Source organism: Mastigoproctus giganteus, chromosome 10 (assembly GCF_048544385.1).
Source record: "Mastigoproctus giganteus isolate SK-2022 chromosome 10, ASM4854438v1, whole genome shotgun sequence".
Taxonomy (NCBI): domain Eukaryota; kingdom Metazoa; phylum Arthropoda; class Arachnida; order Uropygi; family Thelyphonidae; genus Mastigoproctus; species Mastigoproctus giganteus.
Window position 1 is genome coordinate 125,147,830 of NC_143584.1, and position 18,263 is coordinate 125,166,092.

General features: G+C 40.7%; 1 protein-coding gene across 1 annotated transcript in view; it reads left to right on the top strand.

Annotated features, from left to right (window-relative positions):
• Positions 1-18,263, top strand: part of Rrp6 (exosome component Rrp6) — a 260,374-nt gene that overhangs the window by 22,532 nt on the left and 219,579 nt on the right. Inside the window, exon 3 of the mRNA XM_090383738.1 lies at positions 15,421-15,532. Coding sequence (XP_090239864.1) covers positions 15,421-15,532 — 112 coding nt within the window. The remainder of the gene's footprint in view (positions 1-15,420; positions 15,533-18,263) is intronic.

Genomic DNA, 18,263 nt, shown 5'->3' on the forward strand with positions numbered 1-18,263 from the left:
AGAATCTGTGTGCTGTATGTGTGTGTGTGTTAGTTAGAAGCAAAGGTATAATGAGAGTGGGAGTAATCTACAGACTGGGGGATTGTGTGGAGTATGACAAGAGTCTTCATATGCAAATGGAATGGGCAAACAAGCACAAATGTCTTATTATGAGTGACCTCAATCTGCCCCAAATTGATTGGAATAAGTGAGAGGGAAACTCAGCCTTGGAGAAAATTTTTTCTAAACAAACTAGATGATTCTTCTTCTTCTTCTTCTTACAATATGACAAGGATCACTATGTGACTGACCTGATGTTTGCTGATGATAGTGCTATCCTTGCTGGTAACGACGCTGAAGCCACGGACATCCTCTACGAAGAAGAAGAAGAAGAAGAAGTCATCGGTTGGAAGATGGAGAAAGACGTTGCAGTAGTTTTAATGTCAGAAGAGGGGAATTTGACAGTTTAAGGCGCTATATGGCATCTGTTATTGGGTGGATTGCAGATTGATGTTGAATACACTTGAGTTATGAAATACCTTTAAAGCAAAAATCATAGAAGCCATATATGCATACATACCATTAAGAAAATATTGCAGAAGGAGAAGGAAGCTTAAATGGATTAATGTGGAGCTGGCCAGTCAGAAAACGCAGTGAAAGATAGCATAGGACAGTTACAGAGCAATTAAAAGTACTGAAACCTAGAACAGCTACAAGTTGATTTGTAATAGTACCACAGGTAAGGTTAGAGATGTCGAGGCTGTGTATGAGAATGCACTGGCTAAGAGAACAAAGAATGGGGACAATGAATAATTCATGTATGCGAATACAAAGAAGAAAAAAGTGAATCAGATCGGACCCTTGTGCACTGGGCATGAAAAAGCCTTAGACAACCTAGCTGACATTGTGGATAAATTGAACAGGTATTTGTATCTGTCTTTACTGAAGAAAGACCCTTCATGCTAAGAAGAGGCTGTACAAGTGAGACAGAGTCATATGAAATTAGCGATTTCGCAATTATAGATGTCTGTTTATTAGAAAAACTTTCAAACATAAAAGCAAGTAAGGCTCCTGGAGTTGATGGCATATACCCAGTAATTTTGAGGTACCGCCAAGGAGCGTATTTAACCACTGAAATTAATTATGAGGACTTCTTTGGACTCTAGTGAGATTCCTTTGGATTGGAGAAATGCCAGCGTATCACCAATACATAAAGGTGAATCTATGATCAAAGTTGGTAACTACAGACCAGTTAGTCTGACTTCAGTGGTGGGGAAAATCTTAGCAGCAGTGATTAAGAGCACAATCCAGAGACAAATAGATAGATATGGTATTCTGAATAATATGCAAAATGGTTTGTTGAGGGAAAATCATGTTTAACTAACTTAGTAAGCTATTTTGACACAGTTACTCATGAGCTTGATATCATCATCATCCATTTTCAATCCACTGCAGGATGAAGGCCTCTCAAGCAACTTTCCAGTTCTTTCTGTTTTGTGCAATGGCCATCCATTTACTATCCACGAACTAGTGGATTTCATCTGTCCACCGCCGCCATTGTCTTCCAGGTCTTCTTCTTCTTGCTCCTCTTGGGTACTGTTCTGTTATTTTCTTAGTCCATCTGTCATCATGTCTTCAAGCTATGTGTCCTGCCCAAGACCATTTTAGTTCTTTACTTTTGATAAGAATGTCCTTTACTTGAGTTTTCTGCCTAATCCATGTGTTTGTGTTTCTCTTATCTAACAGTATGATTCCTAATATAATTCATTCCATTCTTTGCTGTGCAATTCTCCGCTTCTCTTCCATTCTTTTGGTGGGCGCCCAAGTTTCACCTCCATAAGTTGGGCGCCTCCATAGCCAGGTGGGAAGGAGCAGCAGTGCATAGCACACGCTTCTTGATTAGACCAGGGTTCGAGCCTGTCGCCACCAAATATGGAGGATGCGGAAAGGTCAGGGAATGACCACCGCATATCCCGGAGCAATATGGCCTTAGTTGCTAATGCTCCTAAAAACTAAATAACAAACAAACAAACTTCCATAAGTCATGGTGGGGAGTATACATTGGTTCATTATTTTACATTTCAGACAAATTGGGATATTGCTCCTCAGTATGTGACTATATTTCCTGAATGCTATCCATCCAAAATTTATTTTTCTCTTGACTTACAGCCATTTGTTATTATTGCAGCTAGTTATTTATCCCAGATAAGTATATGAATCTACCTTTTCAATTACTGCTCCTTCAATGATTATATACCTTTCTGTGGCATACTTGCTCATCATTACTTTTGTTCAAAATCCTTACTAACTCTGCATAACTGATTAGGATTTTCCTCTAATTCTTTGGGATCATGGCTTATGATCACAATGTCATCTGTAAATGGTTTGGGTAATCTCCATTCACATTGACTCCTTTTTGCAACCAGTCTAACCTTCTGAAAGCTTCCTCAATGGCAGCAGGAAACAACTTCGGAGATATTGTGTCTCCTTGTCAAACTTCTTTCTCAATTTTAAATTTGCTACTGTCTTTGTCTAGTCTAATAAAGGAGGTAGCGTTCTCATATTTTCTTCAAAATGATAATATATGGGGTGTCTGTGCCTTGTCTTTTCAGTGAACGAAACATGCCTTATGCTGCATGGAGTCAAATTCCTTTTCATAATCCACAAATGCCAGGCATATACAGTCAATTCCGGTTATTTGGGACACACTGAGACTAGTGCATCTTGGCTCGATTAAGCGGCTGCCCCAATTATCCGAAGTTTCACGTAAATAGTTAAAAATACGACGTAACCCCCCCCCTTTACAATTAGTTCACCGTACAATCAAATCACGTTACAACGAAGTCACCATAGTAAAGTACCGTTCACTATACGATGTGTAGTAAGCACTGGTCATTGTGATCACGTTCGTGAATTGAATTTTAATTCAATTAAACAGCGATTCTAATTAGCAAAAATAGGATATTAAGCACAAATTTACTCTTTATTACCTTACCAATTAAAAAATTAAATGATACGTGAAAATTGGAATAATTAATACACACTGTATGTACTGTAATATGTACATACTAACTAAACTACTTGACATTTGTGGGTGGGGGTTAAAATTTAAAACAGTAAAAAGATAAGCAATCAATAACAAAAAACACGGCGCACACAGATTGCAAGTAACACAATATGCGCCGCAAGTGAGAACGGAGTAACGAGTTACAAAGCTTTAAAAATAGGAATGAAGAGAAGATTCTGAAACTTATTTTTTTTATATGATTGAAGATTCCATGGAAGTGTAAACACGTTTCACCATAATAACCCACAGAATTCCAGCTGTCGGTATTATCGCAAATTCAATAAGATCGAGTTTACTATCTGTTTATGATAGATTGCACTAACAGAAAAGCCCAATAAACAAGTGACTGCTAATTGTTTTTATGGTTGTGACCTCCAGAAATCCGACCGAACTACGTGGTACGGTCGGAGACAATCGCAGGGTAATCTCCAGTGCTGAGGTCTCCTGTCCCAATTAAGCGAAGTAAACTCTGGCTAAATTCTCGATTGGTTTCTGTTTTTTAAGATTTGCCCCAAATAAACGGCTGCCCCGATTAACCGGTGGCCCAAATAACTGGAATCCACTGTAATTGTGTTTTATATTCATTTGCTTTCTCCATTAGCTGTGATATTACGTGAAGGTGATCCATAGTTGAGAATCCTGTCCTAAAGCCAGATTGCTCTTTCGGTTGATTCTCATCAAGTATTCTTTCTAATCTGTTGGTAATGACCCTTGTGAACAACTTGTAGATGTGGGATAACAAGCTAATTGGTCTGTAATTTCCAATTTCTGATTTATCTCCTTTCTTATGCAGCAGAACTATGATTGCATTATTCCACTCCTTGGTCGTCACTCCTTTTCTAATGTATTTTGTGAAGAGTCTTGCCAGTTTCTGTGTCATGTCTCTTCCTCCCAATTTTAACAACTCTATGGTAACTTCATCTTCTGATGAAGTTACCATAGAGTTGTTAGACTTTCTGATTCTACATTTTCTTCAACACATGTTCTACCTCATCAGGAAGGATATTGGGTATGTCGTACGTGTTACTAATTTGTGATCCATCTTCCCCACTGCTGGCATCATTTCCTCACTCCTTGTATAATTCTCTATAGTAGTCTTCTGCTATTTGAATAATGCCTTCTCTGCTATTTATAAGTTCACCATCACTGTTCTTCAGTTTCAGTATCATTTGTCTTTCTGTATTACTTCTCATGGCTGCTGATTTAAATCCTTTGTTTTCCCTTAATGCTTGTTCTACTTTTCTTGTGTTGAATCTTCTTATATCCTCTCTGAGTCTCTTTCTTATGACTTTGCATAACTCGGTATAATCAATTTTATCCTTGTCAGTGTTTACCTTTCTCTCATTTGTCATCTTCGGTTCATCATGACAAGTGTTTCTTGACTAATTTTTTTTTTCTTTGGATTTTTTTTACCTATAGGTTTCTCAGGCTTTATCACTTTCAGAAAGTTGTAGTATTCCTTGTCAATATCTTGGTCCTGAACAGTCTGCAGAAGCTCAAACTTGGTCTTAAGTTCCAGTACATACTGCTTTTTCTCCTCTTCTGTTATCTCAAAGACCTTCGTATCATTTACGCGAGTCAGTTTTTTCCTTTCTTTGCTTACATCTATATCAAGCATGCATCTTACCATTCTGTGATCACTTCCAACATTTATCTTGTTCAGGACAGTAACATCATTCACGATATATCTTCTGTTAGTGAGGATGAAGTCGATTTCATTAGTTGGTAATCCATTTGGGCTCTTCCATGTCCACTTTCTGTTCACCCTTTCCTTGTGGCGCACTATGGCCATAGTCGCCGATGTGCCTAATAAATCCCTAAACCAACAACAACCAACCCTTTTCTTGAAAAAAAAGTGTTCGTTACTGACATTCCTCGAGATTCTGCAAATTCCACAAGTCTTTCGTTTCTTTCACCAATTCCAAAATTTCCTATAATTCCCCTTTCTGTGCTGTTTTGTCTCTTTCCAACCTTAGCACTGAAGTCCCCAACAATGATACTGTAGTGGATTTTCTGCTCATCTAGAAGACTCAGTGTCGGTGAATTTTTCTTCAACCTCATCATCATCATGGCTCGATGTTGGTGCATAAATCATTATAACCTTTAGCTTGTATCTCTTATAAATCTTGAGAAGTAGTCTTGGCACTATTGGCGATGTACAGGAATCCCTGGAATTAGCGCGGTTTATATTTAGCTACCAATTTTCGATTAGCGCGATATTTTGGCTTGGCCTGAAGAAACTGAAGCTGGTGATGATACAAAAGTCAGTACTAATCTACGAATGTAAATACACTTCTAAAGTATGCATAACATTAGAGAACATTATAGAAACACATTGCTTCTTTTCTTAGTGAGTGCGCGGCTCTTTTCACAAAAGGGAGTTACTGTTTATTTTGCGTCGCGTCATACCTTCTCCATCGAGAAGCGCTATCGAGAAATAAACAAAAACGAACGCAAGATAGTTTGGAAAGCTAGTTTGTTTTTCTGCCATAAGAAAATAAAAAGAAACGGATTATTTCAATGTTATTACAACACAATTGAAATATTTTCTAACATTATGCACTCTGAAGGACAACACTGGCCGCACTGCATTTATTATGTACATGCAGATCAGTTGCTTTCAGTTGTTCTTGCTTTGCGTGTTAACGTGCAGGCAGGTGATTATTCCCTTGTATAAGGCAATGGTCAGGCCGCACCTTGAGTACTGTATACAGGTCTGGAGGCCTCATTTCAAGAAAGATGTAGAGCTGCTAGAACGAGTACAGAGAAGGGGCAACAAGGTTAGTGAACGGAACGAAGGGTTGGTCTTACGAAGAAAGGCTTAAGTTTTGCAAATTACAGTGTCTGGAGACTAGGCTCCGGTGAGGTGATCTGATAGACGTGTACAAAGCCTTGAATGGTTTGAGCATGCTCAATGCTGAGGAGATACTGCCTCTTGCTCAGAATAATCACCTGAGAGGGCATAAATTCAAATTGAGGAAAGACAGATGTAGGATTGATGTGCGGAAATTTGCCTTTAGCCAGCGGGTAGTTGGTTGGTGGAACAGACTTCCATCCCTTGTTGTGGAAATTGATAGCCTAAATAAATTTAAGGCTCAGCTGGACAGGTATTTCAAACGAACGGAGGGGTGAAGTGGAAGGGGTTTTTTTTTTTTTTTTTTTGCCTGATGCTGCATAAGCTTGCTTTCTTGCATCATATGCCTCTACTAATGCTAACAGTATTCTGCACTTGCTCTATCTTTTCCTTTTCCATTACCATTTTGTAAGGTTGAGCTCCATGGATTCTTATTGCCTTGTTCTTTTACAAAATCCTTCCATGCCTGACTTTTCTTCAATCTCTCTATTATATTGTTTCTTTATATCCGTATATTGTCTTCTGTATAATTCAACAACCCTATGTTCTTCTCTGCCTCTCTGAAACTTCCTTCTTGCCTTATTCACAAGTTTCCACTTTATAATCAACTCTGTGCCACCACGGCACTGATTTAAATTTCCTTCTCTTTCTCTCTCTCCTCACAGAACCTCAACAAACTTCATACAAAACCATATTAATAGTCTGCCTCCTTAGAGTACAACTCCGAATCTAACACCAGGAATCTTTCAACTGTCATCTTACTTCTTACTATTTTTCTAAACTTTTCCCAGTCCATGGTGCTCACCACAAGCCTATCTGCATTTTTACATATTTCTTTCCTTTCAAAATTCTCTATCTCAAATACAGTTGCCCTGTGATCACTGTTAGTCTAATTATCTAACACTTCCTAATTTCTAATTCTATTCGCTAATGAACCACTACACAAGGTTACATCTATGTTTGATTCACCCAAGGAGTGTCTTGGGGACAAAATGTGATTGTTTCATGGCAGTCTCCAGGATTTCCCCCATTACCCTCTGTAGCATCTGTATGAGATGTGCCACTGCCGGCAGTGTGGTAAGTGTGGGTGCATTTGTTCTGTTGAGTATTGTTTGCCAGATCTTGGCATCTTTGCAGGCATGGAATAGAACAAATTTGTTCACTGTAATAAAAAGTAAACATGAAAGGAAGGTTGTATGACAGGTTTCAGGGAGGGGGGATAAAGTTTTAGGCAGTAGGGGATGGAAGAGAGGCATCCCTTGAGAAAAGTAGAGTTACAACAGTGGAACCTTTGGTTCCGATCAGGATTCTTATGCTTGGCATCATGCTTTGGTCTTTGTCATTGTTGGTAAGTGGCCAAATTGGTGTCCATCTGCATCCGGGTTCTGTTTACAGTAGTAAGGATTCTTTTCCTGCATTTGAGGAGGCTGTCAGCAAAGTCAGTGAATGAGGTCAATCTTTGAGGAGTCGAGATGAGATTTTTGACATTTTCTTGATCATATACTTCAGTGATTATTTGTACTTGAGCTCTTAGGTCCTGATAAATGTGGCATTGAAAGATTAGGTGATTGACTGTCTCTGGTGATCCATAGGGGCAGAGGTGAATCTGTTAGTCCAAGAGAGTATAACTTGGAGTTTATGCTGCCATCCATGCCATATCAGGAAAAAAAGGTAGGTGAAGTCCAGGCCTGAACCTTGTAGTATATTGTTTGTTGAATACTTTATCTTCTAGTAGGAATTCATATGTGGTTCTTACTAGCACCGAGCCAGTCCACTCCCTTTTCCACTCATTCATCATTTCTTGGATTATTCTCTTGTTGTCTTCTTTAGTTAACACGTTCAGGTTTATTGCATAGTCTGTTTCTTGCAGTGGGGGGGGGCTCTTCCTTCTGTAGTATTGAAGATGGTAGAAGACTACTTCATGTTGGATCGGTAGCTTGTTGCAGATGACCTAGAGTGCAACTGCTGCTGTTCTGCAGGCTCTCGAGATTGCAAGCAGGAAAAATCCTTGGGCTTGCAGTTGGGGTTTCTTCACAAGGCGATTGGTGATTCTGTGGCCCCAGGCACCTGCAGCGGAACAAGCAATGGGGATGAAGATGCATTCACAATACAGTCTGAGAGTCCAAGGCTTGACACCCCAGACTGTCCTAGTGATCCTGATTAGCTTTCCTGTAACCTGTTTAATCTTCTTTGCTATATACTTGGCACATAGGATAAAGTGCAACTTGCTGTCCGTCAAAATGCCGAGATATTTATATGTGGTTTCCATCTTGGTGGCCTGATTGTTGGTGGTCTGTTTAGGGATCCTCTAAATAGCACTTGCTTTGTTTTGGGAATAGAGGTGTTAAGCTTGTGAACAGGCACCAGCCGGAAAGATGGCCCAAGATATCTTTTGCAAGGTCCTCCAAATCCCTCCTTGAGCTGCCAAGAAGCAGGATGTCTGCATAGGCCACTTTGATGACATTTTCCTGCTCCACCTTCAGCCACCCATCAAAGACTACATTCCAGCAGAGAGTGCCCAAAACAAAGTGTCATGGGACATTTGTCGTTTGCCATTTGAGTAAGCTTCCATCCTAAGTCGCCACCTGGGTTCTTACCCGTATGTGACTTAGTTCTCATTTGCATTTCAGCTTCTACCAGTCGAGTAGATTTAAACACTAAGACCAACTGGTCAACTCAAAAAACAAAGAATTAGTTATTTCGACCATTTGGTCCTCGCGGAGGGGACGGGCCAATCACACCCCCACCACGAGTTACCGTCCCCCCATGAGGAGGTAGGTCTCTACTTCTAGTCAGGCATTGCCTTACTTCTCATATATGCAATTTTGCAAAATATACCCAAAAGGTATGTTTATCTCTGAACAATTCCTTTAAATTACTTTCTGTGAGAGCGAGCATCCCTCGCTCCAGCTGAACTCTTATATCCGTGTAATACGGTTACTCGAGCACCAAGTGGAGACCACCTCTGGTTCTCCGCAAGCACATTGCTCCCTCGGAGACAGTCCCAAGTGAAACAGCCTTGACATCAGGCCATACCCAATGAGAACAGCACAAGCTGCGAGCCCAAATCGGAGCCAGGAGCGTCGCTCTCAGATCACGACTTTAACTGAAGGCGTATAAATGCAGACCTTTCTCAAAATTGGTCCACTGCAATTCCCAGGTGGCCTCCAATTCATTATTGATTCGCCTTCGTTCTGCTGACAAATTGAGCATCACAGCCGCCTCCTGCCCCACCGGGTATGAGCGGATGCTAAAAATCATTCTGGAGATCCCTCTCTTCAAGGCAAACCGCAAGGAATACTGCACCACCACAAGCTTAGCCGGCATCTTACCAGCAAGCATGCACAACGCATCGGTGGCCATGTTATCATAAAGGAGGTGGAGGGAACCCCCTTTATACTCCAATCTACACGAGTCACTCGCTCGAGCTTGGCATACAACCGTTTCACCTTGTCTCTGATATATGTAACGTGCTACAAAGGTCATATGCTCTCTCGGGCAAACACCCATGTATGTTGTTCTTTTTGGCACTCCAAGAGAAAAACCTCCAGAGCGACAAACAGGCAGCCTATTCCAGCTAAGGCAGAACAGCAACAGATTTTTCCTTGAGACCTGCAGCTTATGCAGACCTGCCCAACTCAAGAGCTGAGATAGGGAAGCTTTGACTTGCTCCTCTAAAGTCCGGCATGAGTCTCCACTAACCAGAATAACTAAATAATCTGCATAAGCCACAGCCCCAGTGCCTTCCACTTGATGCAAACTAAGATATTCATCTAGTACCCAGTTCCAAAGAGTTAGCCCCAGGACTGAACCCTGTGGACAGCCTCTAGACACTTCCTTAACACACTCAGTGAAGGAAGTTCTTACCATCACTTTTCTTTCCTGAAAGTAGTCTTTCAGAAGGTGGTAAATATTTCCCGGACAGAGGGACGCTCTAGCCCTGTGTAGAACACTGTCCCACCACAGAGCATCAAACGCCCCCCTAAAGTCCATGAACAAGCCCAGGACATTTCGACCAGGCTGTTCATTAGTCCACTTAATTAGACTACTAATGGAGTCCTCCGAAGAGGGCCCCACTTTAAATCCATACTGGTTGCTGGCTGCCAGTCCCTGTGCACCATAGCGGGCCACCAGGTGTGCAAGAACCAGCCTCTCCAGAAACTTACCAAATATGGGCAATAAGGCTATAGGGCAATATGAACAAGACTCATTCATGGGCCTCTCAGGACTATTGAGGATAACCCTCAACACTGCCTTCTTCCAGACAGAAGGGAAAACCCCCCTCTGAAAGGCAGAAGTTAAATAGGTCAAGCATTATATCGGGACTCGCTCGACACACTTGCTTCACAACTGCCGTCTCAATTTGATCCAGCCCCGGAGCTATCCTATCTTTGGTCTGCTGTATAGCATATTCCAGCTCAATGGGAGAGAAGGCAGGGTCGCTCTCTTCTGTATCATAAATTTCATTTAAATTTGCAATTTCTGTTTGCTGTACATTGTTCATGGAATACTCCATGAATAGGTTGTCTAGAAGACATGAGATAGAATCCACCCATCCCACAGTCTCCATCTCTGATGTCATCATAGTGGACATTATATCACCACTGTAGATGTTATCCGTGATCAGCTTATAGATTGGAGACCGGGGATCAGCCGATCCCCTCTCACTCACAAAAGCCTGCCATGATGTTAATTGGGTTATTCTCTTGGTATAATTATTTCTCTTCCTGTAGTACTGTCTCTTCAGTTCGTCCACAAGTCCGGAGGAGAAATTTCTTCTCTCCCTTTGGAACATCTTTCGTGCACTTTGTACATCACGCCTCAAGTTGGTAAACTCGGCAGTCCACCAAGGGACAGCCCTCTGAGGCCAACATTTCTTCCGAAGACATGCACAACTAACATGTTTTAACCCATTTGTAACTACATTGAACTTTCCTGTCTCAGACAGGTCACGCCATAAGCCCCATTCTCTTATTGAAGAATGCCAGAGGGCACGAAACCTCGCTCGATCTGCAACTTGCATCCAGAATCTCCTGGTTTCATTCCAACATCTTGTTGGAGCTTCAGTTGTTACACTGTAGGTGATCACTCTGTGATCACTGGTTGTTAAGTGCCCATGCACTGTCCACCATTTAACCACTCTTAATATGGACTTCAAACACACTGTGACATGACTCTCCTACTACTGACGAGAAGGTAGGCAGTTGCTCAGGATCATTGATGACAGCCATTCCCGAAGAAGCCAGAAACTCTTCCAAATCTTGTCCTCTTTCATCAGAGCCCTGGCCTCCCCAGAGAGTAGATCCTACATTCGCATCCATGCCCAATATTATATGAGCTTGACCCAGCGTGTGCACCACCTGTTCAAGGTAACGCTCCATTACCTCCATGTACTCAGAAGGGCGACAATACAGAGATACAAAATATATTCTTCCTATCCCCCCAATTCTTCCAACTCCCCTCTCAGCACATAGTAATGAGACCACAGTAACTGTTAGGTCTGGGTGCTGTATTATCAGTGCTATTTTTTGTAAAAAAAATAGGTACCGGTACTCATCCTTTGCTATCAGGAAAAATTGAAAATTAAAAGGATATGAAAAGTACTCTAAAAATTTTATTTTCTCCTGATATTGTTACTTCAGTAGTAATGTTTTTAAGAATAAGAACAACAAATTAAGTATATTAACACAGTTTATTAAGCATAAATTTATTATTCAAGTATATAAAAAAAAAAAGAAAGAAAAAAAAGAAAATCACTTTTAATTCTCGAACGGGGTGCTTAGAGTTGATTCACAAAGGTGTCCAACCGAGGAAAGTGAACTGAAACAGCATTTTAAATTTTGTTAATTATCAAAAAATGTTTTGTTCAGTAAATGTAATTGTGTATCATACTGAATAAAATTTTCGAATATTTTCAATTTTACTTTTACATGCAACAAGATATGGAAAATGTAACACACTAAAGAAATCTAACTTTGAATTTTTTTCAATATGGCCCCTGTTCGGGAAAAGGTTGGACACCACTGCAGTAGAAGGTAGGCAGAGCCCATTGGGAATACATCTTGATCTGCTCACTCTTGAGGCGCCTCCATAGCCGGGTGGAAAGGAGCAGCAGCGCGTAGCACACGCTTCTTGATTAGACCGGGGTTCGAGCCCGTCACCACCAAATACGGAGGGTGCATAAAGGTCAGGAATGACCACTGCATATTCACGGAGCAATATGGCCTTAGTTGCTAATGCTCCCAAATACCAAATAACAAACAAGCTCACTCTTGACTAGCGCGACTCCTCCATATGTGGGACAGCTGGTTGGATTGGTTTTACCAGGTACCACTAAGTTGTAGAATGCTTTAGCTCTCTTAATTCGTGCAGCAACACTAATTGCCTAAATTGCCCGAAGGCCAGAAATGCGGACAGTGCGTACAGAATTAATTCTCTCCTAATCCGTTCGCTATATGAAAATTTTCTTCACTCAACGGAAACTTTAAAATGTAACTTCCAAGGGGAATTCAAAATAATTTGTTATAAAAGCACTTCGTTAAACAGAGGTCCAACTGAGTAATTTAGAATTATAAAAACGGTTATACAGTTTTATGTAGAAACTTTTATATATCTTGACAGTAGACAGTAAAAAATGCAAATTTAGTTAAATAATTTTAAGCTTATTTGAATAGTAGATAAACATGTGAAAAAATTTACGGAATATTACAAATTTCGAAGTGCACTGCATCCAAATGTCACACGTCACTGTTAATATAGGCACCCTACCATTGCATACTGTCCCAAGAAAAGCACTGGTTATTATTATAGCTGAAGATGGGGTTCTAGGAGCAGCCACCACTCGGTATCTCTTTGGGTAGCCAACAAGCCTATTCTGAAGTACATAAGGCTCTGCAACAACACTTGGTCAACTCCCCTCTCATCAATAACCTGTGCCAACTGCGAGGCCACATTCATAGCCCTCTGACCATTAATCTGCATTATGGAGTAGGTTGTTTTAATCCCCATAATCGGTTCTTTGCTTAACAATATCTAATGCCTGAGCAAACTCAGGGCAAATCTTGTCAGCTGCAGAATGGTCAGAAGGAAGCTTCCTCCTCCAGAAATTGACACATTTGGGAGAGTCGTCACGAATCTCACAGTCTTTGTAAGTTCTTGGAACAGTAACCACAGAACGACTCACTCCTACAGTGCTTCGCCACATGACCAAAAGCCATGCATCTAAAGCACTGTGGCAGAGCGGTAAGATCTCTCACCCTGTGGGAGCTCCAATTTACAAAAATTCTTGTCCTGGAGATCAGGATTCTCCTGATCTCACCAGACATCTGTATAAATAATGAAATTAAAACCTGGTCTACCCCCGGCTTTATTTCTAGTCAATATAACAGTGTCATTGCGGAACCGTTCCTCCGTTACCCCCAGAATCACTGAGGTTACGGGTCCATAAAATGTTCTCGGTCTACTTCCTGCTCGAGGTCAAAGACCACCATTTTAGGCTTCCATTTCAGCGCTTTTTCGACTTCTAGGCCCAACTCGCCTAGTTGTGGACAGTTCATGATTTTATCCGCGTCCCTCTCAGATGCGGCTTCTAGTGCGACCTGCTGATCTCTAATTGGCCTTATGCCTGTAACGTTCATGTCCTTTAAGACTGGCCGCAAGGTCTTCATAAGCTCAGACTTCACATCCTCGCTATTTTTGAACTCCTGCGAAACTGCCTTTATGATTACCGTCTTTGACTTTACTTTAGATTCCGATGCCAACTTCGCAGTGTCCAAGTATAATCTTGCTGCAGGTTGACTCTCTGCGGTTCTGGTCTCCAGCTTGGCCTTCAACACAGAATTTTCCAAAATCTTATCCTGGAGAGCACTCTCCAGGCGATCCCACAAAGATAACATCTCTCCAGTGACCCTTTCAAGCAATCCCTGCCCTACGATCCAAAGTCCACAAACTTCACATAGTTCCTCAAACCCACTCAGGGGAGGAACCTCCTGTATATCTTTCCGAACTGTATCTATCGATATCTGTTCTTGTGTAACACCATCGGTCAATCGCTGCACCTGTAGTTCTAGTCCTAGAAGATCTTTTAGGACGAACGCCACTCACACCATCTTCCATCGCCTTCTTCACTGTCCTCGCCAGTGGTTTAGATCTTACTTTAACTTTCTTCTTCTGGTCTTATACACTGGGCCCAGAGTCACTGTGTTCTTCCCGTGAAGGCAAGTCTTGTAACACCACAATCGGTGATCCACATCGTGGAACATCAGTCACCACCTCTACTTCTTCCTCTGAATCCCCCGTCAGGAGATCTGAGAAAGTAACCCTCTTAGATGCCATAAGACAAAACCAAAGAGAAAACCAAAAACTACACCACTAATTAACTTACTTATAATAATAATATTATTATTAGAATGATATGAAAGCTCAAACAAATATATGAAACAATAATAATCCAAAACCAAAAAACACAAACATGGAATTTAGATAGGTCGATCTAAAAAGCTCACTCTCCAGCTGCCCGGCCCAGACCACTTGGAGGTAGAGCTGTTCAGAGTAGTTGAGCAGCAGGGAAAAAACAAGAAACTATCAAGTGACTTTTAAGAGCACAAAATATCACCTTGCAAAAAACCAGCTGCTAGTCAAATCACTCTTGCACCAGGGCCAGTGTCATTGGACAAGCTAAATCTGTCAGGTGATATTCCACAGGGATTGACCGTACTTCAGTAGCCCCACCTCCTGTGTTGTAGGCACTGAACATTTAGAAGCCATCTGTCTTATTGATATACCCACATTACTAACAGGCTCAACAATGTACAAGTGTAGGGAAATTTGATTGTTGACATTTTGGATGGTTTGATCATTCTTTGCATAACAGCTTAGTGATTAGTGATGCTTAGTGCCTTGAAAATCATTTCAGACATACTCCAGTTTATGCCACAGCAACCATATTTCACCTACCCATCCATAGAAGAATACCTATGTTCCCTCCTCCCCACTAAGGATCCATTATATATACTTGCACCTATTATATGCTTGGTACAACATCAATCCTTCAGTCATTGATCACATTCACCATTGGTAAAAACTATCTGCAGCTCTAACCATTCCATTATATCCTCAATTTCCAGCTAACATAACCTATTTCAAACTATTTGACAGATATGCTCCAACATAAACAACTGTTATGTGAGAAACCCAGGTGGTCAAAACACATTCTGATTCATAAGATAATCTTAAAAGCTTAGGTGAACTAAATTGAATTGACAAAAATATGCATACCTATTGAACTCTTAACACTTTCCCGAGTTAAGAATTCAGCTGTGTGTTGAGTCTTACAGAGCCACAAAGTGCTACAAGGTCCATATAGAGACAGCCAGATTTAAGTTGAAACCATAGCAGATTTCTTTACCACTTATATAAAGTTTAGAGGGTATTCAAAAGGAATTCATTAGAGATTTGTGGCTTACTTAGTATTATTGTATGCTTTTTTATAATATATGTAATGTTAATAATTTCTTCCTAGTATGTCTTCCTTATTAAAGAAACAAGGAAGAAAAGGCAAATTTGAAGGTCTTGAACTGGATGACAAATTTGACCTCTTGATAGATGCCAATGATGCAGCATTAGAATTTATTGTAAGTAGTCTGTTGTATATTTATTAAAGGATTATAACTGTATTTAAATGATGCCTAATTTAAGTGTGTATATGCACATGCCTCATGCTTGATCAGATAATATAAATATATTACTGATTTAAATCAATTAAAGTCAGTATTAATCTGACTACTGCATTCTTTTGGAGAATTATGAAACTTTATAGTGGTTTAAGGAAAACTTTCCCTAAATTAATATTACTAATGATAATAATACAATGGATAAAAGGATGGTTGAGTGGGAGATAGTAGTTGGTTGAGTGGTAATCAATGGACACTGCTCTTCGTGGAAAAATGTTATTAGTGGAGTTCCCCAGGGTTTGGTGTTGGGCCCATTGTTGTTCTGCATATTTATCAATGATATTGATGAAGGTATATCAAGTTTAATGTCGAAGTTTGCAGATGATACAAAGGTTGGCAAAATTGTTAACGATAGCAAAGACAGTATGCTACTCCAACCAGATCCAGATAAGTTGGGCAAATGGGCTGAGAAGTGGCAACTGAAGTTTAACATTGACAAATGCAAATTACTGCATATGGGTAGCAATAACCAAAGAGAAAGGTACCAACTCAACTTTCTACTTCCCAAAGGTACACTCAGGGAAGTAGAAAGTGAAAAAGACCTGGGGGAGGGGTAACTGTGCAGTCAAATATGAAGTTCACTGAGCAGATGGGCTGCCAGGGCAGGTCATGGAATCTTGTCAATGATATATAGGAATTTTGATAGCAGGGACAGGGAGGTGATTATCCCATTACACAAGGCAATGGTCAGGCCACACCTTGAGTACTGTGTACAGGTCTGGAGGCCTCATTTTAGGAAGGATGTAGTTGCTAGAACGGGTACAAAGAAGGGCAACAAGATTGGTGAGGGAAACAAAGGGGTGCTCTTACTAAGAAAGGCTTAAGTTCTGCAAATTGCAGTGCCTGGAGAGTAGGCACCTGCGAGGTGTCTGATTGAGGTGTATAAGGCCTTCAGTGGGTTGAGCAAGCTCAATGCTGATGAGATTCTTCCTCTTGCTCAGATTAAGAACCTGAGAGGGTACAGTTTCAAAGTGAGGAAAGACAGTTATAGAATAGGTGTGTGGAGATTTGCCTTTAGCTAATGGGTAGTTTTTTTTTTTTTTTTTTATGTGAACCCCAAACACGAGAGGTATTAGAACCTATAGTACTTAGTACCGTGCTTGGGTTGGAGATTGAGAAGATGAAAGAAGATATTTGTTGACATTGGACTTGAACTTCTGTAGATTGTAATTTTCAGGAAATACGTATGAAGGAAGGTTGTTCCAGAAAGCGGCAGTTGAATGAATAAATGAGGAAGATGAAAAGTTGGTTCTGTGGGTTTGAAATTGGACAGTAATGGAGGTTGGCTGGTGGCAGCACGTGTTCGGACTGTTTTGGAAGAGAGAGAGCAGGAATTATAGAAGCTAATTCAGAAGAACAGTGCCCATGGAAGTATCTGTAGAAGAGGCATGCAGCAGAAACAGTGCATCTATAAGACAGCGAGTGGAGAGACTCTGTTAGAGATGAATCATTAATTAACCTAACTGCCCTCTTCTGAATGGAATCAAGAAGCCTGAGAGAGGTTTTGGGGGCACCACCCCAGATGTGGGAACAATATTCCATGGCAGGGCGGATTTGCGATTTATACAGAGTGAACAGCTGTTTGGAAGAAAAGTAACGCCGAGAGCGAAAGAGAAAACCAAGTTTTTTAGATGCAGAGGAAGCAATATTTGTAATGTGCTTGTGCCAAGAGAGATTAGAGGTCAGGGTAATCTCCAAAAGAGATATATCCTTTTGCCTAGAAATCGGAGTGTCACTAAAGATAAGCATAGGAGCAGAAGAATCCTTTTTGCAAGTTATAAGACAAGACTGAGTTTTAGAAGGGTTGAAATCAACTAAGTTGTCTTTGCTCCACTGGAGAATTACCTGAAGATCGGCATTTAAGGAATTGGTAGCAGATTTTCGAGAAGTTGAAGCTGATTGAGCAGGACAAGGTTTCTCAAAATGGAAAGTGGAATGCAATGTGCTATCATTGGCAAAACTATGGATAGGATTTCCAGTCAATGGAAGAAGGTCATTAATATACAAGAGGAAAAGAGTGGGGGAAAGAACTGAACCTTGGGGGACACCGGCATTAGTGGAGAAGTTAGAAGACAGAGAGCCATCTACTATCACCCTCAGTGAGCGATCAGAGAGAAAACTGGATAATCGATTACTAAAAACAGTTGGCAAACCATAAGATGGAAGCTTGTTTAGAAGACCTTTATGCCAAACACGATCGAAAGCCTTTGAGATGACAAGAGCAACTACTTGTGTTTCACCGAACCTTTCCATTGAATTAGTCCATAAATGGGTAACATAAGCCAGAATATCACCAGTGGATCGACACTAACGGAATCCATACTGGTGATCGTTGATCAGACGGAAGGTTTCTAGGTAGTTTAAGAGTTGGCAGTTAATTGATTTCTCCATTACTTTAGAACGAGTAGAAGTAATTGCAATGGGACGATAATTGGATGGGAGGGATTTGTCACCCTTTTTAGGAACTGGCTGGATATGAGCAAATTTCCAAGCAGAAGGAAAAACACCTTTAGGATAAGAAAGTGAAAAAAGGTGGCAAAGAATAGGAGTAAGTTCAGGAGCACAGATTTTGAGAACAAGTGGAGAAATACCATCAGGACCTGGAGCTTTCTTAGCATCGAGATTCATCAAA